This window comes from Dermacentor variabilis, chromosome 8, assembly GCF_050947875.1.
Source record: "Dermacentor variabilis isolate Ectoservices chromosome 8, ASM5094787v1, whole genome shotgun sequence".
Classification (NCBI taxonomy): domain Eukaryota; kingdom Metazoa; phylum Arthropoda; class Arachnida; order Ixodida; family Ixodidae; genus Dermacentor; species Dermacentor variabilis.
The window spans coordinates 93,946,751-93,973,781 of NC_134575.1; the positions used below are offsets into that span (position 1 = coordinate 93,946,751).

The 27,031-nt window shown below is 47.0% G+C and overlaps 1 protein-coding gene across 1 annotated transcript in view; it reads left to right on the forward strand.

Moving 5' to 3' along the window:
* The first annotated feature begins 10,151 nt into the window (after positions 1-10,151).
* The window catches only part of LOC142591190 (uncharacterized), a 38,450-nt gene continuing 21,570 nt past the window's right edge, over positions 10,152-27,031 (forward strand). The window contains exons 1-7 of the mRNA XM_075703557.1: positions 10,152-10,234; positions 11,768-11,886; positions 19,803-19,838; positions 20,042-20,074; positions 21,910-22,009; positions 25,904-26,013; positions 26,726-26,773. Coding sequence (XP_075559672.1) covers positions 10,165-10,234; positions 11,768-11,886; positions 19,803-19,838; positions 20,042-20,074; positions 21,910-22,009; positions 25,904-26,013; positions 26,726-26,773 — 516 coding nt within the window. The 5' untranslated portion in view covers positions 10,152-10,164. The remainder of the gene's footprint in view (positions 10,235-11,767; positions 11,887-19,802; positions 19,839-20,041; positions 20,075-21,909; positions 22,010-25,903; positions 26,014-26,725; positions 26,774-27,031) is intronic.

Genomic DNA, 27,031 nt, shown 5'->3' on the forward strand with positions numbered 1-27,031 from the left:
ATTTCGACAGATTAACAATTAATTGAATATGGCTAATCATGATTAACTATTGGAAGTAAGTTAATATAGGCCTAATAAGAATGAATTGCGATTATTAGGCCGAAGCAATTTTAATCAAGGTCATGATTATCATCAGCCTATCTTATGTCCACTGCAGGACGAAGGCCTCTCCCTGCGATCTCCAATTAGCCCTGTTGTGGGCCAACCGATTCCAGCAACCGTCCGCGAATTTCCTAATTTCATCGCTCAACCTAGTCTTCCGCCGTCCTCGACTGCGTTTCCCTTCTCTTGGTACACATTATGTCACCCTAATGGTCCAACGATTGTCTAACCTGCCCATTAGATGACCTGACCAGCTCCGTTTTTTTCTCTTAATGGTAATTAGAATATCGGCTATACCCGTTCGCTCTCTGATCGAAACCGCTCTCCTTCTGTCTCTTAAGGCTATGCCTAGCATTCTTCGTTCCGTCGCTGTTTGCGCGGTCCTTAACTTGTTCTCAAGCTTCTTTGTCAGTCTCCAAGCCTCTGCCCCATTGTCAGCACAAGTAAAATGCACTGAGTGTACACCTTTCTTTTCAATGATAATAGCAAGCTTCCAGTCAAGAGCTGACAATGTCGGCCGTACGCGTTCCAACCCGTTTTTATTCTTCTATGAATTCCCTTCTCATGGTCAGGGTTTCCTGTGATTAATTGACCTAGGTAAACGTACTCCTTCACTGACACTAAAGGCTGACGGGAAATCCTGAATTCATGTTCTCTTGCCCGGCTATTCATCATTATCTTTGTCTTCTGCATAATAATGTTCCACCCAACTCTTACGCTCCCTCTGTTAAGGTCCTCATTTTGTCGCAACTCGTCTGCAGTGTTGCTGAATCGAACAACCTCATCGCCAAATCGAAGGTTGCTGAGATATCCGCCGTCGATCCTTACTCCTAACTCTTCCCAGTTTACTAGCTTGAATACTTCTTGCAAGCACGCAGTGAATAGCATTGGAGAGATTGTGTCTCCTTGTCTGACCCCCACCCCTCGCACGCTCAAACCATTAATTAGTAGCGAGGAGCTGTGGAAGGCAGCCCTGCGAAGCTCCGATCCCACCCTACTGGACCGTGTCCTGAGGTGGACTGAGGAGGTAAGGGACGCCAACCATGACTGGTAGACGAACGTCTAGCTATATTGACGCGTGTACTTATATTTATCGGGCGACCACGTTTCGCCTCCTAAAAAATCTTATCGCACAGCGCGGGACGCGCCTGCATGTATCCGAAGTTTCTGGAAAGTTATCGATGCTTCTATCCGCTGTCTGTTGTCGCCGAACCTTGTGTTATCTGATTTCATCGCGTGACGCGAATGGTGTAGAACACTGTGAAAGGCACGCTCGTCCCAACAGTTATTCTGGAACATTCGACGACTGATCTATAAAAGCTGGCGCGCTTGACCCACTGATCAGATTATCGACGATCGCCGACCGTGTTCGCCGCTATCGTTGTGCTATAAGTATAGCCTGTTTTCTGGGCACAAGTTCGCCCAATAAAAGTTAGTTTTGTCGTTCACAGTATTGCTACTGTGTTCTTCAACGTCACCACCACGTGACATCTGGTGGAGGTGCTTTTTGTTCATGTACCGGAGGCCCCCGACACGCCGTGATCCAAGCCCGGACCGCAAAGAGAACACCAACGTAGTCCCGGACCATCGACCAAGCCGCCGTCTTCAACAGCTGCCCCCGGAACACGGACTTATACCGGAGAAGACCAAGAAGATTGTGACCAAGGCAACCCCAGTGGCAGCCCCAGCGTCCCTCATCGTGCTGCAGCAGCCCAGAGAACCACTGAGGTTCCGCGGTTCCGCATTTGAGGACCCGGAAAGCTGGCTGGAAACGTATGAGAGGGTCGCTAGGTTTAACAGCTGGGCAAACGACGGCAAGCTACGGCCTGTCTATTTCGCATTGGAGGACGCCGCCAGGACGTGGTTCGAGAATCGAGAAGCAGCCTTGACGACGTGGGACCTCTTCCGAAGCGGCTTTCTGCAAACATTTACAAGCGTCGTGCGAAAAGAGCGAGCCCAAGCTCTACTGGAGACCAGAGCGCAGCTGCCGAATGAGACGATGCTATCTTCACTGAGGAAATGAGCCGTCTGTTCCGCCACGCCGACCCAGAAATGTCCGAGGAGAAGAAAGTCCGCCTACTGATGCGTGGTGTAAAGGAGGCACTTTTCGCCGGAATGGTAAGAAGCCCATTGACCGTCGACTAGTTTCTTCGTGAGGCGACGAGCATCCAGAAGACACTGGAATTGCGGAACCGGCAATTCGACCGACGCACCAAGCCAACAAGCTACGCCGAAATTCAATCACTGGCCACGGACGATCTGTGCGAGACCATCAGGGCCATTGTGCGCGAAGAACTGCGCAAGGTCTTGCCATCGTTGCAGCCTCAAGTGGCCTCGATCGCCGACATTGTGAAAGAAGAGGTGCACCAATCGCTTGGAGTTCCTTAGGTGCAACCACAATTACCGCAGCCCCAGCCAGAAGCGATGACTTAGGCCGCTGTCGCACGTCGTCAAGGTCCCCCTCCGCGACTGCGCCAGGGCCCTGTAACGGCGCAATTCCGTCGTCCGCCGCCGCCAGCGCGACCACCCGTCGCCCAGCGCACCTACGCGAGGAAGACGGACATTTTGCGAGCCCCCGACCACCGCCCGCTCTGCTATCACTGCGGAGAAGCCGGCCATGTGTGCCGCCGATGTCCATACCGCGACTTGGAACTAAGAGGGTTCGCCGTCAACGCGCCGCGTCCACAGCTTGGGGAGCGCCCACGTGACATCGCCGATTACCTAGCCGCCACTCAGTGGAGCCCTCGACGACCGTCCCGTTCGCCGTCACCAGACCTGTCACCGCAGCGCCGACCATACACTGGCCCATCCCGGGGCCGGTCCGTCAGCCCATATCCGGAAAACTAAAAGCAGCAACCGATGGAGGCGTGGTTGCTGTTCGTCGAACTGACGAAAATCCTCCGCCGCCGACGAAGACACCGGAGAATCTACCTCGATGACCTAACGACACGCCGCCGTCCCGACGAAATCAGGAAGCCAAGACTACACCGACAAAGGCGACTTGACGACGCGACGTTCCAACTTCAGTTCAACACGACGCAGCCGTGATCCGACACCAAGGCCTAACTGTAACGCAAGACAAAAACCACCGACCTCGACGTGCTTCTCGACGGCCATACGGTCACCGCCTTAGTAGACACAGTAGCCGATTACTCCATCATGAGTGGACCCATCGCAGCCCAGTTGAAGAAAGTTAAGAATGCATGGGAATGCCCATTAATTCGGACCGCTGGAGGACACCTTATCACGCCGAGTGGAATCTGCACGGCAAGAATTACCATTCATGACCGGACGTACCCTGCCACCTTGGTTATCCTGCAACAGTGTTCACGAGACGTCATTCTCGGCATGGACTTCCTGAACTAACACGGCGCAATCATCGACCTCAAGTCGAAGTCAATAACGCTGTCGAAAGATCAGGCGATGCCACCGGACAGCCCTCGTAGTCACCATGCCTTGAGTGTGCTCGAAGATCAAGTGAGCATCCAGCCTCGCTCCAGCATTGTTATTTCGGTCGGCACCGAAACACCCGCTGACGTAGAAGGCGGCATCGAAGGGGACCAACGTCTACTGCTCGACCGTGAAATTTGCGTCGCAAGAGGGATCGCTCGACTGCACGGAGGAAACACGAAAGTGTTGCTGACAAACTGCAGCCAGGACTTCAGGTACATCAACAAGGCCACGACGATCGCCTACGTCGAGGAAATTCTGGAAATTCCGCCGCATCTACCCCGACGACCATGGGTCCCGAACCAGAATACGACATTAATCCAAGTCTCCCCGTGATTAAACAACAGCAGCTCAGAAGTCTGCTCCGACGATACAAACGCTGCTTTTCGACGTCATCGAGGATTCGACAAACCCCAGTCGCCAAGCATCGCATAAGCACCGAGTAGTGCGCCCGACCACTCCGCCAGAGCCCTTACCGAGTTTCGCCGCGAGAACATGAAGCTATAAGAAAACAAGTCGGCGAAATGCTGCGCCACGACATCATCCAGCCGTCGAAAAGCCCGTGGGCATCTCCTGGTGAAGAAAAAGGACGGAACCCTACGTTTCTGAGTCGATTATCGTCGTCTGAACAAGATCACCCTCCGCGCCCCCCCCCCCCCCCGAAGAAGGACGTATACCCCCTCCCACGGATAGACGACGCATTGGATCGGCTCTGCAACGCTAAATACTTCTCGTCGATGGACCTCAAGTCTGGCTATTGGCAAATAGAAGTCGATGAAAGATATCGCGAAAAGACCGCCTTCATCACCCCAGACGGCCTTTACGAGTTCAAGGTTATGCCATTTGGACTGTGCTCGGCGCCTGCAACGTTCCAGCGCGTGATGGACACGGTTTTAGCAGGATTGAAGTCGCAGACCTGTCTCGTTTACTTCGATGGCGTCGTCGTCGTCGCCGGAAATTTCGACGACAACCTTAGGCGGCTTGCAACAGTACTGGAGGCCATCAAGTCATCAGGGCTCACTCTCAAGCCTCAAAAGTGTCGCTTCGCTTACGATGAGCTTCTATTCCTAGGCCACGTCATCAGCAAATCTGGAGTACGCCCCGACCCGCAGAAGACCGCTGCCATCGCAAAGTTCCTGCAGTCAATCGACAAGAAGGCAGTGCGCAGATTCCTTGGTATGTGTGCCTACTATAGGCGCTTTGTCAAGGACTTTTCACGCATCTCGGAGCCGCTGAGACATCTAACAAAATGTGATGTCGAGTTGAAGTGGAAAACGCCGCAGGCCAACGCATTTCAACAACTCAAACGACGCATGCAGTCGCCGCCGGTACTTGCACACTTCGACGAGGACGCCGATACTGAAATCCACACTGACGCCAGTAGCCTAGGCCTCGGTGCCGTCCTAGTCCAGAGGAAAGACGGACTTGAACGGGTGTTATCTTATGCTAGCCGGTCGCTGTCAAAAGCGGAAGGCAATTATTCTACGAATGAAAAGGAATGCCTCGCCATCAATTGGGCTACAGCAAAATTTCGCGCTTACCTCTATGGCAGGCCATTCAAAGTCGTCAGCGAACATCACGCGTTGTGTTGGCTAGCTAACTTAAAGGACCCTTCAGGACGGCTGGCGCGGTGGAGCCTCAGATTAAATGAATATGACGTCACCGTAATATACAAGTCCTGAAGAAAACTCTGACGCCAACTGCTTATCACGCGCCCCCATCGATCCCCCGCCGCAAGACGACGAGGACGACGACGCCTTCCTTGGAATAATAAGCACGAAAGACTTCACTAAATAGCAGCGAGCAGACCCGGAGCTAAAAGGCCTCTTCGAGTACTTGCAAGGGAACACCGACGTTGTCCCTAGGGCATTTAAGCGCGGGTTCTCTTCGTTCACGCTACAAAACAACCTGCTTGTGAAGAACTTCTCACTAGTCCGCGCCAGCTACCTTCTTGTACTGTCAGCGCTGCGTCCAGAAGTACTGCACGCCCTACACGACGATCCAACCGCTGGGCACCTCGGATTCTCCCGGACGCTGTCGAGGATACAGGAAATGTATTAGTGGCCGCGTCTGATCGCCGATGTCGCCCGTTACGTGAAGACATGCCGAGACTGTCAGCGACGCAAGACACCACCGACAAGGCCAGCAGGAATACTGCAGCCGATCGAAACTCCTCGTCGACCATTCCAGCAGATTGGGATGGATTTGTTGGGGCCGTTTCCGACGTCAACATCCGGGAATAAGTGGATCGTCGTGGCGACGGACTATCTCACCCGCTTCGCTGAAACTAAAGCTCTACCAAAAGGCAGCGCAGCCCAAGTGGCGAAATTTTTCGTCGAGAACATCCTGCTGCGACATGGTGCCCCAGACGTCCTCATCCCCGACAGAGGAACGGCTCTTACAGCAGAGCTCAACCAAGCCATTCTGCAATATAGCCAGACAAGCCACAGGAGGACAACTGCCTGCCATCCGCAAACGAATGGTCTCACAGAGCGCCTGAACAAGACCCTCGCCGACATGCTAGCAATGTACGTCGACGTTGAGCACAAGACGTGGGACACGGTCCTGCCGTATGTAACCTTCGCTTACAACACGGCGGTGCAAGAAACAACACAGATCACGCCGTTCAAGTTGGTTTACGGCAGGAACACGACGACGACGCTCGACGCCATGCCGCCGCACGTGACAGACGAGGAAAATCTTGACGTCGCTACCTATCTCCAGCACGCCGAAGAAGCCCGACAGCTCGCCCGCCTACGGATCAAGACCCAGCAGCGTACCGACAGCCGGCACTACAACCTCCGAGGACGCTTCGTAGAGTGCCAGCCCGGCGACCGTGTTTACGTATGGACCCCGATACGCCGACGAGCACTGAGTGAGAAACTATTGCGACGCTATTTCGGACCCTACAAGGTCATCCGACGTATTGGCGCACTGGACTATGAGGTCGTGCCTGACGGCATTTCGCATTCACAGCGGCGCCGCGCACGATCTGAAGTGGTCCACGTGGTGCGCCTTAAACCCTTTTACGGACGCCGGTGAACTTCCTTATTTTGTTGTTTTCTTGACTACGAGTGTTTTTCTTTATTACTTTCGTTTGTTTGCAGCATCGGGTCGATGCTTTTTAAGACGGGGGTATAGACACGTGTACTTATATTTATCGGGCGACCACGTTTCGCTGCCTAACAAATCTTATCGCACAGCGCGGGACGCGCCTGCATGTATCCGAAGTTATTGGAAAGTTATCGATGCTTTATCCGCTGTCTGTTGTCGCCGAACCTTGTGTTACCTGATTTCATCGCGTGACGCGAATGGTGTAAAACATTGTGGAAGGCACGCGGGTCCCAACGGTTAATCTGGAGCATTCGACGACTGATCTATGAAAGCCGGCGCGCTTGACCCGCTGATCAGATTTTTAACGATCGCCGACCGTGTTCGCCGCTATCATTGTGCTATAAGTGTAGCCTGTTTTGTGGGCACAGGTTCGCCCAATAAAAGTTAGTTTTGTCGTTCACAGTATTGCTACTGTGTTCTTGAACGTCACCACCACGTGACAGTATGATGTGGTGGCGGACGCCTGCTGGGACTGGAGTACTTAGACCTCCCTGACTCCACCTCGGCCCCTCCACTCCCTTAAGAGGGGAATAAACTTCAGTCATTCATTTCATTATAGGTATCTTCCTACTTTTCTTGTGTAGGATTAAGGTGGCTGTAGAATCTCTGTTGATATTTCTTAAGGTATTTATATAAGCGGTCTGCACTCTTTGATTACGTAATGCCTCTACGACTGCTGGTATCTCTACTGAAGAAAGCCATGTAGAGAAGTTTATTGTACTATGCGGAATTCTCGATTACCTGATTAATGGCATGGATGTGATCCATTGTAGAGTATCCCTTCCTGAAGCCAGGGTGTTCCCATGGTTGATAAAGTCCAGTGTTGCCCTTATTCTGCTCGAGAATATTTTGGTGAATATTTTAAATAATACTGGGAGTAAGCTAATGGGCCTATAGCTTTTCAATTCTTTAACTCCTCCTTTGTTGTGGATTAGTATATTGTTTGCATTCTTCCAGTTTCCTGGGACCCTTGCAGTCGATAGGCACTTCTTATAGAGAGCTGCCAGTTTTACAAGCATTATGTCTCCTCCATCTTTGAGAAAATCTACTGGTACTGCATTTTCACCTGCCGATTTTCCCTGTTTCATGTTTTGGAAGGCGCTTCTGACCTCATCGCTAGTTATAGGAAGAGCCTCTGCAACCTGTAGATTACTGCTTCAAATGGAGATGTCGTGGCTCCTCTGGGTACTGTACAGGCCAGTATCGAATTATTCCGCTGCTTTTACGATACCTCTGCAATTTCTGATGATATTACCCTGCTTATCTCTCAGTGCACACATATTTGTTTGTCCAATGCCAAGTTTGCTTCTCACTAATTTCAGGCTGCGTTCATCTTTTACGGCTTCTTGAGTCTTTCTCACGTTATAGTTTAGAATATCTCTTATTTTCACCTTGATGGGTTTTTACAGTTCCGCGTAATGTATTTTATCTCTTGAATTTGACACTTTCATCCTTTTTGTTTCTTCATTAGATCCTTTGTTACTTGCGAGAGCTTGCCTACTGGTTGCCTCGGGGCCTTGCTTCCCACTACAATTGCTGCATCTGAAACCCGTCTAGGTAAAGGTTCATTCATTACCTCTATGTCATCTTCATGTCTCTGTTCTAAGGCTGCATATTTGTTGGCAAGTGCCAGCCTGAAGTTGTCTGCTTTTACCCTTACTACCTCTAGGTTGGCCCGTTTCTTCTTGACCAATTTTACTCTTTCCAAATTCAAATTGAGGTGAATCCTACCCCTACCTAATCTATGATCACTGCAGTTTGCCCTACCTATCACTTCTACATCCTGCACTCTGCTCGTATCGGCAGAAAGTATGAAATCAATTTCATTTCTTGTTTCACCATGAGGGATATTCCAGGCACACTTTCAGTTGCTACGCTTTCTGAACAAGGTATTCAATATTCTAAGCTTATTTCTTTCTGCAAATTCTATCAACATCTCTCCTCTAGAATTCCTAAAAATGACGCCGTAGTTGCCCATTGCTTGTTCCTCAGCCTGCTTTGCCCCCACTTTTGTATTGAAGTCGCTATACTACTCAGTATAGCGACTTCAATATAGCATACTACAAACTCAGTATACTACAGTATACTGAGTTTGCACTTTTCTCATCCATAATTCATCATTTTCATAAAACTGATCTACTTCATCATCGTCGTGACTGGATGTCGGAGCTTAGGCTTGAACTATCTTTAATCTATATATAATATTAAGCTTGATTACGACTACTGGAACCCTCTCATTATAGCTGTAGAATTCGTCAATGTTGCCCGCTATGTCCTTATGGATTAGGAATCCTACTCCGTATTGCTTCTTATCTAGGGGAACTCTATAGCAGAGGACATGGCCGTTAGTCAGCACTGTATAAGCCTCACCAGTTCTTCTATATATTGCTAAGGCACATTGATATCCCAAAAGATGTCTGATAGTTCCTCAAAGGGTCCTGCTAAGCTAGCCTCACTCGACAGAGTTCGGGCGTTAAAGGTTGACAGGGTCGCTTTCCATTGGTGGCCTATCCGGACCCAGAGATTCATAGCACCATCTTGTGCGTTGTAGGTCTGACCGCCGCTTTGGTCAGATGCTCCGCAGCTGCTGGGGACTGAGGGCCATGGTATAGTTGTTGGAATCATTTGGGAGGTGGTGGCCGTATACTGCACCAGGGAGGCCTATTCCTGTTCTGGTGGGGGAGTGTCTTTGTTGAAGCTTAGTGGGCCTCCCCAATTTGGTTGTACCTCTATTAGTATTGCCCCAGTCACTCTCGGCATCTTTTGCCGGTGTCAGGTGTCACTCAAAGCCTGCAGATGCAGTGTACTGGAGGAGGTGAAATTCATGCCCACCGCCGTCATATTAAAAAAAAAGAGAATTCGAACTTTCGACTAAGGTAACCGAGAATTCGACATAGCTAAGTCAGATAGTCCCCTAGGCGGCGAGGCTATCTTCTCGTCGACAAGTACAAGGGTAAAGGAAGTTATTTGATATTAAATTACTTACCATATTTCAGATTACTTATGATTGCTTTAAATTAGTAGTGACTAATTATCTTCACAAATTAGGTAATTGCAACAAGTAACTGCAAAAAGCGCGGCGTGGGTAAGTTGTCAGTGAAGGAGGGTTGTTTCTATCCGCTTAAACAAAAAAAACAAAAGAAACAAGAATAAAGCGAGAGAACATCGCCATCATAGGATGAGAGTCGGTCAGATACGTCAGAGACACGTGTTCTAGAATGAGGGACTCGAAAGTATGCTTACGCACTATCTGACATCTCCGACTAGAGGCTTACTGCAGTAATTTTTTTCCTGCTTAGCCTTTCGCTGATCATTTTGACGAATCAATTTGTAGGTGACCTAGTTTTGACGTTGCAACAGCTGTGGGTAAATTGAGCTATCAGTCTGCTGCTTCGACAAAGGAGGACATGCTTTTTTTCATCGGTCAGAGGTCAGCATCGTTCACAAAAAACACTTCCCCGAACTAGAACGAACGTGTTCTCACAACTCAGTGGAAGTATGCGTCTCCTTAAGATCACTTTGTTCTATATAACCTTCAAACCCCTATGTATCTCCTCGGCTCTTAACGGTAGGTGATATTTTTTTGTCCCTGCCGGCGACTTGGCATTCATGAGAAACCAAGCGAATATTCGTAATTTATTTGACGACATCAATAGAGACATCACTTTCGTGTTAATCTTCAAATTCAAGAACTGCTGTACCGTGCACTCCCCAGCCTGGATCGACGTACGAGAACTCTTCGAATCTGAACCTAAATCTAAGCATGATTTCAGTTCCGTAAATTTGATGCTTTCAATTTTTTTTGCTTTAGAGTTCACGGAACATAGTCTCGTTCTTGTGGCCGTCATGATGAGGATATCCTCGCAATATTTTCCGCAGAGTAACCCAACTGCACCCTTACGACGGCTGTTTAGGTGGATGTGTACCCTCTGAAGCAGGAAATACCGTGCAGCTCAATGAAAAATCGCATCTATTAACGGTGAAAGTTCTGTTCTGACGATTGGCTGTATTAGTACAGATGTTTCCGGGATATGACATGGATATATTAGCTTATTGAAGTTGTTCCACCGCGTAAAAGAAATAGAAACATCGCGTACGAACCCTATGTGCCCTTTCTTAATCAGAGAAAACCAAGGATTTTGCCTCTGCAACACTTGACCTTAGTTATTGAGAAAATCCGTTGCAGAAGAAGAAAGAACAAGAAAAAGCTACAGTACAAAAGATTGTATACGTCAACAATCCTGCGGATTTTCTTATAGCAGGAAACTACTAGTTTTATCCCCAACTTCTATTCTTATGCTAGCTATAATAATAGCTGCGACACTAAGGAAGTATGAGAAATAGCTAATGAAGCTTCATGTAAAGGGCGTCTACGATATCAGAAACTAGAGTTCAAGGATGGGTACAGGGGTCACAAAGCGAAAATAGATGTTTTAAGATCGGATGGCTCTAATACGATTTATACAGGTTTTTTTCTCTTGTGATATGAAAAAATTTTAGCTGGGTGTGCACTTACAATTCTTAAAGCTACTCTCTACTCCGACAGTAGAGATCAATCTAATATGCCTTCTCAAATACAAGTTATTCAACACATGACAAAAGCAAAGAGAAAATAGCACAGAAGCGGCGCGGAGAACGTTACAAAGATGTATTTTCGAAAATTTTTGGTACCGAATCATGTCCTCCTGACTCTCCCTTTGCCCAGATCAAGGTTTCAAGTAAGTTCTTGAATGCACTTCTGATTTTTTTTTTCACACACACCTATGTGTGATAGCAGCCAGAGTTATCGTTTAAGGGGCTCTTTTTTGCTCACGGGTATTTGACTGAGAAATACCTATAGTATTTAGCGTGAACAATTGTACAAGAAATAATCCACGTAAAGGCAATACGTTCCTCTACAAAAGATATAATTAGTGTGGGTTCTTGTCACACGAGCAGTATCGACTGTGCTTTTCTGCTTCATTTATTCAAGTACACTCTGTTTCGTACAGTTGTGCAGAATGCAGGTACGTAGCTAGAAAGTTGACTCAAAGCATGCTAGCACAAATTATACCTAAATGCGGTTTGCTATAATTGTTCCTAGCGTGAAATTTTTTTTCAGGTGTTCTTACTGCGCGAGAAATGGAGATGACGTCGAACACAAACCTCTCAACGGAAAACCTTGCTTCAACTACCTCTTGCATCGAGACAACTATACCCGACGTATTCTCAATTGGAAAGGTGAGAGATTTTATCTTTCCTATAATACGCGCCTTTTTAAAGATGAAATTAAAAAATGTTGGCAATACACATATTCCGTTTACTGTCAACGCTAATTCAACTATTATTGAATCAATACGGCACACAACCTAATGCCACCGTCGAAATGAGCTACATGTGAGGCGTTTACGGTAGCGGGACTCGTCTTTCGCGCTTCGCGAAGTTCCCTAAGAACACTCGACGCCATCTTTAGGCGCCATCGAGAAGCCTGCGCATGGCCTCCGTAATGCATGGCACACCGGTGCGTGTGAACGTGAAGAAACGCCTCATGCGGCAGCCGAGCCCCTCTCTTTCTTTTTGCTATAGAGGTACGGCGCAATCTAAGCGCGCTGTCGAGAAGATCGCGCGTGGCTGTTGAAATGAGAAGCGTGCTGCGCCGGTACGCGCGAACGCGTCGAATAATTGAGTATGATAATGATGTTTATTCTCATCCCGTTTAAAAAGGGACGACAAGATTGAGTGCCCACCAACTGCGTGAAGAAGGATGACCAGCGAAGCTACAAATGTGCGACCCTTAATGGCGAACTGCACCTCCGCCGCGGGTCGGCCCGGTATTCAACAACCTTCAAGGTCGGCCCATGTGTGAGGGCTTAAAGCCTGTTTCACTTCCGCCGCGGGTTGGCCTAGCATTGTACTATCTTCGGGACGGGTCCCCGTACGGGTATTGCTAAACGCCTGCTTCAACTGCGCCGCGGGTCAGCGCAGCATTGTACTATGTCCGGGATCGGCCCACGTATGGTTAGTGCCTAATGCCCGTTTCCCCTTCGCCTCGGGTCGGCCCGGTATTGCGCTATCTTCAAGATCGGCCCACGTATAAAAAATTGTTCCTCTACGTTCCGACGCGATCCGCCAGGTCCTACGAATAGACAGCTTCGCGGTAATAATATGGAGGACAATGTCACTTAGCTAGCCAGAATGCTTGATTTAATGAGGTTTCACCACATGTATTGCTATCCAGCTCTTTACTTACCTCATTTCGATGTCAGCTTACATACCTAAAACCTCTATCAAAATATTGTATCATTATCTACGCTTGCAATGACTGTGGTTCCACCAGTCCCTTTCCTGCTTCGTTGCCCCGCTTGCCGCACATCCCGTGGGATATACTCAGTGACCCAAGTTGGCGAGAGGTTAATTGAAAGGTGGCACATGCCCAGTGCATTTGTGGCGCAGCCTGCGAAATCGTCTGGTTGTTGTCTTTGAGGAAACCTCGTGACGAGGGTTTGATTCGGCCCACCATCGGAGGACCTTTAAAGATACTTTTCTTCATTGTAAAGCAGTACATTGCCAGTCAAGCATACGTGTTTACCTAGGTTGGCGTCATAGACGTTCATAGAAGAGCGGCACAGACGTACACGCACATACCCAGTTATCCATGTTGGCATCAAAGAGGTTCATTACAGACTAGCGCCTATCAAGTGGCAAATACCAAGTGGTCAAAGTCGGTGTCAGATAGTTTCATTGTAGAGCGACGCATTCCCTGTCGTATGTATAGAGGTGGTATATACGACATTCGTTGAAGAGCGGGATACACCTGCTGGCACAGACTCAGTAATCCCGGTTACCATCAAAGAGATTAACTGAAGACCAACGCAGATTGAGCGGTAAATACCCAGTGCTGCAAGTCCGCGTCCAAGTGTTTCATTGAACAGAGGTGCATACGCAGTCCAGCATCTATAGTGACACATGTCGGCGTGAAAGAGGTTCGTAGAAGAGCGATATATGTATAAAAAAAAGTTTGCCCACGGTTGCCTTCGAACCCTGTTCCCTCAGCTCAGCAGCCTGGTGAGCTGTAGGCCCACGTGAACCAAGTAGGCGAGGAAACGGTTAAAGGTATATGTGCAGGGTGCTTCAGCGAATACTATCAAAATTCTGTAAAGGTTACCTGTGGCAGATAACTCAATTCACGTTTATGAACCGGTCTACTCTAAGCGGCGGGCACTACTTGCACAAATATTTGATATGAAAGTTTGACTAAATACCAAGAACTCACTAATCAATTTTTCAACTAGATGTCTTGTGACCTATACTGCAATTTACAAATTCTAGCAGTAGACTTCGCAAGGCGGATCCACTTGGAATGAATTCTCAGGACAACACCAGTTTAGAGATACAAATTCCCGAACTTTGCGGAGAAACGCATTAGCGTTCCGGTTACTTGTTGTTTCAGTGCATAAAACGTCGTTTTGTTAAAAGTTAACTAGAACAATGTAACTGGGTGTGTTTGCTTGTTTTAAGTAGGAAGCGGGTGCGTCTTAGTACAATTGGGCTTCTTTTAACAGTTTCTTGATATCTACTGCTCGTTTTTCACATGTACACGCGATATCTCGTCATATCTTGGAAATGTTAGCTGACATGATTTAGAAAAGCCGCCTACCCACGTCGATCTTTGTCTGTTTTGTAACCTGTACTGGTCAGAAGGACCGGAAGCAGTACAACAAACCGAACACCCGTTCCCTCGCTATCACAAGCAAACGCTTCCTGTATTGACGCCTTAACCTCAGTTTTCCAACCGCTTTTTGTACTTCTCCTTTGTGAATCGAAAAGGGTGAGAGGCGGATAAATCCTAAGCAACCTTACTTTTTGTGCCCACAGCAGCATGAAGGCCACTCCTGCTGGCTAACTGATTCCAAGTTATTTCTCGAAATTTTCTAATGTCATCACATCACGTTATTCTCTACCGTCCTGGACTGCGCTTTCCTTCCGTTGGCACCCATTCACTAACTCTTAAAAAAACCATATATATCCATAAACACATACAAATTCCGCGTGTGCAAACGATGCAAAGGAAATCATTTCCTTCCGTTACAAAGAGAAGTCGCCGTGTTGAAACATTAGCTTCAGTAACGTCCTTCGTTCAACGAGTGTTGATCGCGATGATGTCCGATGTCCTTAACTTATCGTCAAAATAAAATCAGAAAATAAAAAAAGAATCACCGAAGAAGCACTCCGTACAAATGATTAACCAGCAAAGATGAAACATGCGGCCCCGGTCTCTATCACTGGGTCAACTCCGACGGTTCAATAAACGACGGCTTGGTAGGCTGCCGGATCCTCGGTACGTAGTTTGCTGCTTCCGCTTGGCTGCACTAGTCTTTTCTTGTGTCCGAGCTGTAGCATCGGTACGGCGTAGAAAAGCTCGCTCACGGCTCTGCTCCCGGCGTTGCTGATCGAAAGCGGCCTGCTTCTAATGAGTACGTATGACGCGTGCCCTACCCATTCCTGAGACTGAGAGAAACTGCTACGCGCGCGCTCCGCTGCGACGGAATGCAACGACGTCACTACAGGCGCAGCCAATTCAACACCAGCTAGATAGCACGAGGCCTTTTCACTCCCATCCATAACGTCATGTTACCTGGCCCCACTGCCATAGAATCTAATGGGGATGCTCCCGAGAAGGCATGAGTGATTTTGACGTCATCGCCTTCGTCACGCCAGCATCGTCAAAGCAAAATGCGGGCCAGGCAGTGTAACATCATCGATCGGGTAGGCGGGCCTTGTGTTATTCAGGTGTTGCTAGCTAATCGCGCGCCTCTCTTTCACTTTTCCTTCGCGCATGCCCATGGGATTGGCGCCGGAGGAGTTTTCGGTGTACCTAAAAGCAGTGAAGAAGAAACTAGGAATAGGCAAGACTCAGGTGTATGCGTTAGGAGACAAAGCCGGCAATATCATTACTAATATGGATGAGATAGTTCAAGTGGCTGAGGAGTTCTTAGAGTTTTATACAGTACCAGTGGCACCCACGACGATAATGGAAGAGAGAATAGTCTAGAGGAATTTGAAATGCCACAAGTAACGCCGGAAGAAGTAAAGAAATCCTTGCGAGCTAGGCAAAGGGGGAAGGCAGCTGGGGAGGTTCAGGTAACAGAAGATTTGTTGAATGATGGCGGGCAAATTGTTCTACAAGCCTGGGCACCCTGTATACTCAATGCCTCATAACCTCGAGTGCAACGGAATCTTGGAAGAACGCTAACATAATGCTAATCCATAAGAAAGGGGACGCCAAAGACTTGAAAAATTAAAGACCGACAGCTTATTGTCCGTTTCCTACAAAGTATTTACTAAGGTAATCGCAAACAGAATCAGGAACACCTTAGGCTTCTGTCAACCAAAGGACCAGGCAGAATTGCGTGAAGGCTACTCAGCAATAAACATACTCAGACTATCAATCAGGTGATAGAGAAATGTGCAAAATATAGTCAACCCTTATATATAGCTTTCATTGATTGCGAGAAAGCGTTCGATTCAGTTGAAACCTCAGCAGTACTGGAACCATTACGGAATCAGGGTGTAGACGAGCCGTATGTAAACTACTGAAGGATATCTATGGCGGCTCCACAACCACCGTAGTCCTCCATAAAGAAAGCAACAAAAACCCAATAAAGAAAGGCGTTAGGCAGGCAGATATCATCTCTCTAATGCTAATCACAGCATGCTTACAGGAGGTATTCAGAGACCTTTATTGGGAAGAATTGGGGATAAGAGTTCATGGAAAATATTTTAGTAACTTGCGATTCGCTGATAACGTTGCCTTGCTTAGTAATTCAGGGGACCAATTGCAATGCATGCTCACTGACCTGGAGAGGCAAAGCAGAAGGGTGGGTCTAAAAATTAATCTGCAGAAAACTAATGTAATGTTTAGCAGTCTCGGTAGACAACAGCAGTTTACGATAGGTAGCGAGGCAATGGAATTGGTAAGGGAATACATCTACTTAGGGCAGGTAGTGACCCCAGATCCGGATGATAAGGCTGAAATAATCAGAAGAATAAGAATGGGCTGGGGTGCGTTTGGCAGGCACTCTCAGATCATGAACAGCAGGTTGCCATTATCCCTCAAGAGAAAAGTTTATAACAGCTGTGTCTTACCAGTAATCACGTACTGGGCAGAAACTTGGAGGCTTACGAAAAGGGTTCTGCTTAAATTGAGGACGACGCAACGAGCTATGGAAAGAAGAATGATAGGTGTAACGTTAAGGGATAAGAAAAGAGCAGATTGGGTGAGGGAACAAACGCGAGTTACTGATATCTTAGTTTAAATCAAGAAAAAGAAATGGGCATGGGCAGGACACGTAATGAGGAGGGAAGATAACCTATGGTCATTAAGAGTTACAGAATAGATTCCAAGGGAAGGGAAGCGCAGCAGGGGGCGGCAGAAAGTTAGGCAGACGGATCAGATTAAGTTTGCAGGGACAACACGGTCACAATTAGCACATGACCGGGGTTGTTGGAGGAGTATGGGAGAGGCCTTTGCCCAGCAGTGGGTGTAGCCAGACTGCTGCTGATGATGATAATGCAATAAAGACGAGGCGTACCTGCTACCGTGCCACATGTTTGATCTACTCACTAGTATTATCCACAACATTTCAATGTAAAAACAATAATACCCAAAGCGAGCACTGTGGTGCGGAATAGATAACATTACCCTGGAGGCGTACGCACGGGCCTGGTACTTTTATCCGGTGGCGGTATGCATTTTAAGCAGCAGGAGGCAGTAATAAATATGCGCCAGCCTCACCCGAAAGACGAACCACTGGCCGTGATAGCAGAGTTTAGAGTTGCGCTTAAGCTGCTCTGACGTTGTTGTAGCTATACGCCGAGGTGACATGTCGGCGCCACGCATCACGCGTGACAAATATTTATGGATGAAAGGAACAGTGCCTTGGCAGCTAGCTGCCAGGCGTTTCATAACAGTGGCGCGTTGAGAGGCGTCACGATATGATGATGATCTTGACTTATTGGCATCCCCTATGATACGGGGCGGGCACCTAATCGTCACCCGGCCTGCTTTAGTTACTCAGGTATGCTACCAATGCTTCTCCTTGTACCTAGTTCGTATATATCTCTTTAATCTTCTCTATCTACCTTGTGTCGCGGACTATGCCTGCAATGGATCCGCTCGTTTCAGTCCCTTTACCGCTACTTTTTCCCCATCAATTCTCTAAACGTTTATTGCTTATCTGGACTGGTGACCGGCTGACGCTTCCGTCTAGTTTAAGTACAAGTGCTTCTGGAAGCAGTAAAGTTACGTAGAGGTCTCGCTGAGTGAATTCCTCCAAATTCCATTAAATGTGCCCAGTGGTCTTCAAATTTTTGCTGCTTGCATGCGCCACCAGTGGCGTTGTGGCTGCCGCACCTCGGTTGTGTACGAGATGAGAGCGATGGAAAACAGCTTTACTCAGCGTCCAGTGAAATAGTGGATAAGGTTAGCTCGACGTTTACTGCCCAAGCGAGATAGAGGACACGCACACGGCCGTTCACCAGAAATGCTAGCATGCTTACAGTGTTGTGGTGCGCGCAGAAAACTCTTGCCAGCAGAGGAAGGCACTATGCCGACTTTTCTCCGCCCCTGAGGCGATTCAGACCAGCGTTGGTGGTGCGTCTGCTTCGGTTGGTCGAGTTTGCAGCCAACCGCACTCAGCATATCTGGGCCCTGTAAACGTCTTCTCGCGAGCCGCGTATGCGGCGTCGTCATGACCATATCCGACAATGGCGGTGGTAGCGACGGCAGCGACTCCGACACTTTGAATGAGCCTCCGGCGTCCGTTTATTTGCTATCGCAATATTATAAGCATGAAAGATGAAAGCGAATAACTAATAATAGCAGCGTTGTAAACGGAATTTGAAATGATGCTGCCAAATTATAAAATCTGTTCTGAAGTGGTGCATTTCATGGCCTAATTTACCTGGTCTTTCGGGAGGGTCATAGCTATATACTCGTATCATTTACACTCTACCTAAGGCTGTGGATACAGCTATTGTACCGCTACAATGTTATTATCAACAAAATTATGGAAAAATTACATAGGCTAGCAGCATGCACACATTCATACCGTTACTTTGGTGTTCCCGCAGTTCTTACAGGTGCAGTAGACAGACTATGGCAGCGTTCTTCTAAATAAGTGTTTTGGTATGGAGAGATAAAAGTATGTTTTAATATAATAATAAACCTCAGTATTGTCATCTTTTAGGATAGAAACGCTGATGCTGCACCTGTCGTTGTTCGGATGCAAATAGACGTTCTCGAACGTCACTGAACTATTAACGCGTAATCAATCTTTGGCGAGTGCCCCAGTAAAATTCGACCCTCACGGGATCAGTCCAATGCCTTGTATCTGCACAAAAATGCGTAGTTCGTTAAGGTAAAACGTTTATATGTTATAATAGTGCAAATCGAGATTAGTAGCCAAGTGATAAAGAACAACTGAAAGAAAAAAATTCATCTGAGAGAATACCAATCTAAGATTTATGCATACCGACAGGGATACATTGGGCTCCAAGAAAACAGATGGGGAAGCCTACAGTAGGTGTCGGCCAACAGAAAGGCGGGAGTGGACTAACCTGAAATGTGGGGACGGGTCAACTGAAATTTGGAGGTGGGTCAACTTGAAATTTGGGCGTGGGCCAACTTTAATTTTGGGGTGGCCCAACGAAAATGGGTGCGGGCCTACTTGAAATTTTGGGGTGGGTCCACTTGTTAATAAGAGGTGGGACAACTTAAAATTGACGGGTGACCCACCTAACATTGGGGGGTGGACCAACTTCAAATTTAGGGGTGGGCCCACTACATATGAGGGTTTGCCAACTTAAATTGAGGGTGGACCAACTGAATATGGGAGTGGACCCACTTCCAATATGGGGGTGGGTCCACTTGTTACTAAGGGGTGGAACAACTTAAACTTTAGTTGTGACGTAGCTGAAATTTGGGGTTTGGCCAACTTGAAATTTTGGGCTGCGCCAACCTGAAACTGGGGGGTATGCTTACGCATACTTAGAGAACTCCGGTAGAGTTAATGCATAATTTTTCGTTAACTAGGCCTGTTCTTGTATTACTCAAAGTGACTTCATATACGTAGAAAACAACAAACTTTTATTTTCAGTGTCTCGGACAACAGCGCGACTTCTGCGTGGAGGAGGTATGTCAAAACAATGTCTTGATATACCCTTGCAGAACTTATAGGCACTAATATCCTTTGTGATATAGCATAAATTATATGGTAGTACACCTTAAAACGTGTTTACACGAATTCCCCCAATTTTCGAAAAAAATGCGCATTGGCGCATTTTTTACATATTAAAATGACTGCCAATAACTAACCTTCCAAACTTTGTTTTCCAGACGAAGGTTTCTCGAGCCGTCGTGTTGGTGGGCGTAAGTAAGCTTGATATACTGCTCAGCTTTTCGCTATTTAATCTTAAGGCGCCAGGATGAGTAAATATAGTGAGGTAGCTTATTGTTACTTATAAAACGAACTCGTTGACGCTAGAAGAACGTTAAAAGTAGTCTTGTGGTTAGCCTCAGACAATGTACGAGATTTCAGTTTTTTGGCCAGCAAGTATAATAGCTATAATTGTCTTTGTGAGAAAAGACAAGATAACCAATATAGCTATTAGAAAAATCTAAATCAAATCATCTGCTTCGATGAACAGTCTAAACCCGCGTCGACACGATAGAAGAACGAGCTGCAACAAATAAACCAATTATATAGCTCGCTGATCCGTTTATGGTCAATAGTAACTTAGGATACGCAAATCTAAACGAGGTAGGTGCAATGCGTAATCATATCGAATAATCAAAGTCCTGGCCGAAACAGCCATTCACAAAGGCGAGGGCGTCAAGTTGTTGCAATACTAAAGAAAAACCAGAGGCGATCGGTGAGGACACCGAAGTAATACAACAGTGCGACGCGCTAATCCTGCGTATGTGACTATGATCACTGTCCGCCGTTGCCCTATGAATTCGCTGCTAAGGTTAGCGCAGGCGGTTCACCCAGTCACCTAACAGAAAGCTGTAGCTACAAGCCACGATAATTGCAATAATTTTGTTTGACTTTGCCCGTTTCCATGATACATAGTAACTGTTCGGCTTGCAAAAATAAACTATTCGTCGATGTGCTTAGCATGTCTCGTACTTGTTAGGCTTTTTTCTGATTTGTCCGCGTCATATCGCGCTACCTAATTTTGCGGCGAAATTTCAAAAAAAATTTCCACCTGCCTGTCCTTTAGTTCTACATGCAATATGTGTCTGTGCCCACGATAGGAATACAGATCTAGCCTATTTCCGCTTCCTGAGCTTGATCACTGGAAGATATGTACACAATCTTTCCAAAATAATTCAACCGGGATTATTGAAATGTCCAAAAACGAGGCAGTAAATAACCTCTAAATGCATCATTTTATGCACACAATGCAATTTGGGTATTTCAGTCAGTGAGTTCGCAAGACAGACACTTGGCGCGAATTGTGAGAATAAAGCCAGTTGACGTTATTTATATTCGCGTTCTAGCTGGACTTGTCCTGTATTGCTTTAAAAGAAGTTTTGTTAAATGGTGGATGAACACTACCTCTTGCCTTAAGTTTAAGGACATGTATCCGAAAACTGGAGCTAGCTTCAAAATTTGTTTCAGGAAATATTCTGGATTCACCGGCTTCAATTTGACATCTGCCATAGATGTTCTAGTGTAACAATGAACATTGAATACCAACAACCTATTAATAGGCATTTATTTTTTATGTTCGTGAAATGAATGTCCACGCCCTCCAGTAACATACCTGAAAGAAGAGCAGCTAGCCGCATGACCCATTTTTTTTTTAAATTCTGTTCTGCAGAACTGTATAAAGAAAACGCTTGTTCAACCAACACGGCGTCATAATAATGTGGACATCTATGCACCAGCAAACCCACACACCATCATAACGGATGTGTTCAGTACCGTATGGAGACTTCTCACTAACATTTTTAACAGGTTCAGCAGGCGAGGCTGATCGAATTTACGTATTCTTAAACAAGACAGCGCAACGTTCGTTCTTGCTTCTTGCGTCCTGTCAAGGTGTTTCTGCTCATTCTTTTTTTCTTATCTTGCGCTAGGCCGAAAACCCTGCCTGCTGAAATTTACCTGCCCCTGACTTCTGGCCCAAGTAATCACAGTCGTGATTATATGTATCCTGTGTCACTCGTACTCAATTTGCTTGCCGTCGAATTCGCAGTGCACACTGCTTGGAGCTTTTGCGGATCTGGACACCGTGAGCGCTTTCATGCTGATCCGAGACATCTACGTCGCCCTCGCAGAAAGAAGGTTTCACAACGGTGAGAGACACTTGAGTGACCTTTCTATCACTAAACTAAATTAACACTGAAAAGACAGCACTAAACCTCTCCCTGGTTCTTCATGCTTCATATGAAGCAATACACGATATAGTGACGTGCTCGACTCGGTTTCCTCTTTCTCAGGTCATATATTGAAGAAAAATGAGCAGAAAAAAAACTGGACAAATGAACATTAGCCTTTGGATAGGTTCCCTGAAGGATCTTCACCAGGTGTACAACTATTAAAAAACAAGGTTCACTTCTAATCTATCAAAAAATACGCCTGCTGCGTCCACAAGATAAAGCGAGCTCCAAAAGCACTGTCACTGCGAACTTGCCTTTCCACAAGGTTCTCAGACTCAATCATGCATTAAAAGGCCTTTCGGAATGTTTCAAGAAAAATTTGTATCTTTTTCTTTTGAGAAACGCACGCAAATAATAACAAAACGCAGCAGATCCAACGTGCCCTGTTGGAATCTACATACAGCAAAGATTGCGAGTTAGTGTTCACGTGCATCTTCTCATCTGGCTCAAGGATGCCCTGGAAGACCAGCTCTGCAAATGGATGTACCTTTGAACGCAACCAGCGTTTAGGGGTTAGAAGAGGCAAGCTGGCTTGCTGAGCCACTTGTTAAGCGTACCCGACCTCCGTTTGCAGGCGCAGATGCGACCGTCCACGCAGTTTTCAGGTGACGGAACGCATGCGCAACTTGAGGCTTGTGGTGAAATCGAATTAAATTACGTAAATAATCAAATTATTTAACGAGCGAAAACCATGATATGATTGTGAGGCACGCCGTAGTGGGGGACTCCGGACATTTCGACCAGGTGGGGTTCTTTAACGTGCACCTAAATCTAAGTACACGGGTGTTTTCGCATTTCGCCCCCAACGAAATGCGGCCGCCGTGGCCGGGATTTCATCCCGCGACCTCGTGCTCAGCAACCCAACACCATCGCCACTAAGCACCCACGACGGGTAAAGCAGTCACGTACAGCCGGCGTCCGCAGGATTCGTTTTTTCACAAGTCCTGCGACGTCCCCTTGTAGGACTCCGCGATGCGCGGCTGGCGTTATTGCAGTACATTGTAGATAGCTAGTTCTTTGCGACCACTCACGAATCGTCCTCTGAAGAGAGGGCGCAACGCAGCAATTTTTCTTCTCAATTAAAAACACAGAAAGCTTTTCCCGATTTCATGTAATCCACAGTGAACAACCAGACAAGTCACTAAAAGCACTCTCGCCGTTCCCAGCGGCCAAATCTCTCAATCATCACATCGGATGAGGTTACAAAGCAACAAAACTTGCAAGTAGGCGCCTACTTCTTGAAATCAACGAAGACACACAGCAGGTGAAACTCTCCAGGTTCAAAGTGATTGCTGAATTTCACACCCCCATTTTCCCACACCGTTCTAGGGATACCATTCGTAGAGTAATCTGCGAGGCAGACTTCACTGATCTAAGCGAAATTAAACTCCTGGAAGGACTGAAGGACCAGCGTTTTACCCACATACAAACAATAAACATTAGGTATGACAACAAAGAAATTCTGACCAAGCACCTTATACTAACGTTTTAATCTAGCACCCCACCTGACACAGTTGAAATAGGATACTGCAACATACACGTCAACCAGTACATCCCGAATCTTCCTTGCTGCTTTGAATGGCAAAGGTTCGGACGCGGAACACAAAGCTACCGATGCCGACTCACATGTGCTCGATACGCCGCCCATGACCACTCATCCGATGACTGCAATGCCGAAGTACACTGGGTAAACTGTGATCATGGGAACGCTACGTATTCGCGATAATACCCCACCTGGAAAACAGAGACGTACGGGCACTCAAAATCAAAGAAAACCTCGTCTACCAAGAAGCGCGAAAACGTTTGTCCTTACCACACGTAGTTCGTCCCAAATATACCATGTCCCGAGCGAGGGTCGCCGAAGGATCAAACAAACTCCCCGTTGTGTGCTTTTGCACATTTTTAAAAATTGTGCTCTTACATGCCAGAAGAAAGAAGCAACACCGAACGAACACATAATGCATGATTTCTTAGAATTGCAATAAAAATACAAAGACTGCACCTAGTTCTACACTGACAGGTCCGAGACAAATGAACATGCCGGAAGCGCAGTCGCACCGGAACCGTGGAAAAATTGCCTTACGTAGCCGCAGTTTGCTTCGGTCTTTGCAGCCGGATTATAACGTTGCTAATAACCTTGAAAACAATAGTACTAACAGGACATTCGAAAAAAGGGCAGCTGTCCACACAGATTCAGTTCACTTAATGCCCTCCATAGAAAATGAGAGTGCGAACTTCTCGTTGGCATCCTGAGCATGCTCGGCGAACGGGAAAATAAGGATAAAGTAATTCGCCTTTGCTGGGCTCCAAGCACCATGGGAATCCCGGGAATTGAAAAGGCGGACAAATAAAGAGCAATGACAGCCGATGAAGGATTAGCAGAAATAAATGTTCATCTCAAGAACTGTGTCCGGCTGGTCTGTGCTTTGGCCACGTGAAAGTGGCAAAGGAATTGGCACGCTAAAATGAATAACGAACTCCAAATAGTAAAACTCATGCTAGAGGAGGGGAAGACATACCAAAAGGAGCGTTTCATGGGAGTTATGTTATGTCGCGTTCGTATTGGGCACACACATCTCACACAACTTTTTATCGAAAAATGAAGAGCAACCGGCTCGTAATCAGTGCCAGCAACCTGTAATTATGAATCACATTTTAATATGTGTTTCCCCAGAGATTACCCAATATGATTCCCATAGATTCCCCAATATGTGATTCCCCATAATATGTGATTCCCCATAACCTGACGTTGGATAAATAAAATCGCCAGCGATTACGCTTTTTGGTAATGCGATCTTTGAGCGCAGCTGCTGCCTTACTTCAACATCAGTCAACCGCATACAGGACAAGCAGTACCGAACGGGGGAGGTTCTGCGTTTCCGATTAGGCAGCGCACACCGCGATCCGCAGCTATCGAGCCGGCGCTCTGGCGACATGCCTTCGCGCCCTCTTACAGTGGGTCACAGCCACGGAGAGGGGGGGAGATGAGTAATTATTATTTAATGTTTCTTCTGAGGTGGGATGAGGAAACGGGTGGAGAACAGGGGTACTGAGTAGAGGTCACGCACTCATTCTCTCACAAAGAGGCCTCAATGTGGCCGCACAAGGTTGGGGCGGGAAGTAGAAATAAGGGGACGAAACGCTATAAACTGTCTTTTAAGTCACCGCAACAGTGCTGCGCCAGGTAAGAGGGTATAGGGCAAGAGTGGAGGCGGGAGAAGAACAGCCAGGCGCAAGAACTGCCAGAGGCGACAAATGCCACTGGGGAACGCGTCCCGCAAACGTAGAAGCGAGGTACACGGCGGAAAGCTGTACAGCCACGTTACGCGGAGACGGAAGAGCGGAGAGCCGTGGATCACGCGCGAGGCGGCAAAGAGTGCCCAGCGCCGGCACCGCGCCAGTGCCGCGACAGCGGGAGAAAGGAAGGAGAGAGCGGAATGGACGCAGCGGCGGGAGTCACCGCAAGGCCAGTACAGTATAGGGCAGTTTAGGCCAGTACAAAACCATCCGCACATTTATAATTGGTGCGCATAGGAAACCCATATTTTCAGCAAACCTCCGTACGCTTTCTCAGGGTAAGCGTAATGAGGCTTATCGTATTTATGTGGTGGCGCGAGAAGCCCTTCCGACATCGCTGCGTCTCAAACGTTTTAGCCGCGTCTGAAAAAAAAAAAGGCAGGCTCGTCGTGTCCGGGTGTACGCGGATATTTGGGCTGCTGTAGCACTTTCTCGACCTTGTGTCATGTTTCTGTAACAAATACGAGATGCGGTATCTCCTCTTTCGTTTTTTTTTTTAATTTCTTCTTTCAGCTGGAAAGATGGTGGATTTCTACTTGTATACAAAAAAGTACAGCGGGAACATCGGTGACCAAGTGTGTGGAGGAGAAATCACGATTGCGTTACCAAATACCTGGGCCAAGGTTCGTCATTAAAAGAGAAATGAAGTTTTTCTGTAATGTTCTGAAATCGGACGTATAAATGCTATTACATTTGTGTTTGCTCAGGCCGTGAGCCTAGGCCAAGTGAGCAACAATGTATGAGGGGGAAAAGTTGCCATTCGCTTACATAAAATCCTTGAATATACCAAGTGCATGTTTTGAAAGACGTGTGACAATAAAATATAGCATAATTTTGGTGCATTTATATCATATTAAAGATTGCCTGATCAAGACATAGCCTACCATTAAATAATAAAAGAATTGAAGCAGAATCTAGTCCGTGCCAGTCGCGAATGCCAGAAGGCGTCTGTCTATCTGTCTCTGTCTGCCTTAGTCTACGGGCCGGCTGCTGCATGCTTGCATGTGTGTGTTGTGTATTCTCACAGAGTAAAAGGCGTTGATTTTTAACCAAGTAATGCGCACATTTTCGTTTTCACCATGCACAGTTAGCGTCACATTGGCGTGGTTTTGGCTCGTACACTTAGTTCATAGTCCGTATCATGTTTAGCGACCAGATTCCTAGCTACGGCACGTATAAGTAAAGTAATTGCACCATTGTGGTGTTCTACATTGAAGTTTCCCTGCCGCATTTCATTCCGTGAAAGTAGTGCATGCGTTTGTGCGCGCAAAACAATTCGGTTTTTGTGAATATCTTGAAACTTTCTTGTATTGTATATGTTTCTTATGAATGCAGTGCATTAATGAGAACTTGGCGGGATGTGCACCAGGAGATACAGTCAAAGTGAGTACATGATGCCGACCTAATTTCTTACGTAGAAACTAACTCAAACTTGCACGATGTCCTCGCAAATGGCTTATACGACTACATTCCGCATATCGCTCCACTGCACGAAAGAGGAGAGCAAAAGCCGGTTGTGAAACTTGTTTTGTTGGTCTTACATGTAATATTTATCACAAGAGCGTCCTATAGGACTCTAATACGCTCGTGGTGGCGTAATATACAAAAGGCGTTCATTTGTTAAGTCCTATAGCAGAATTT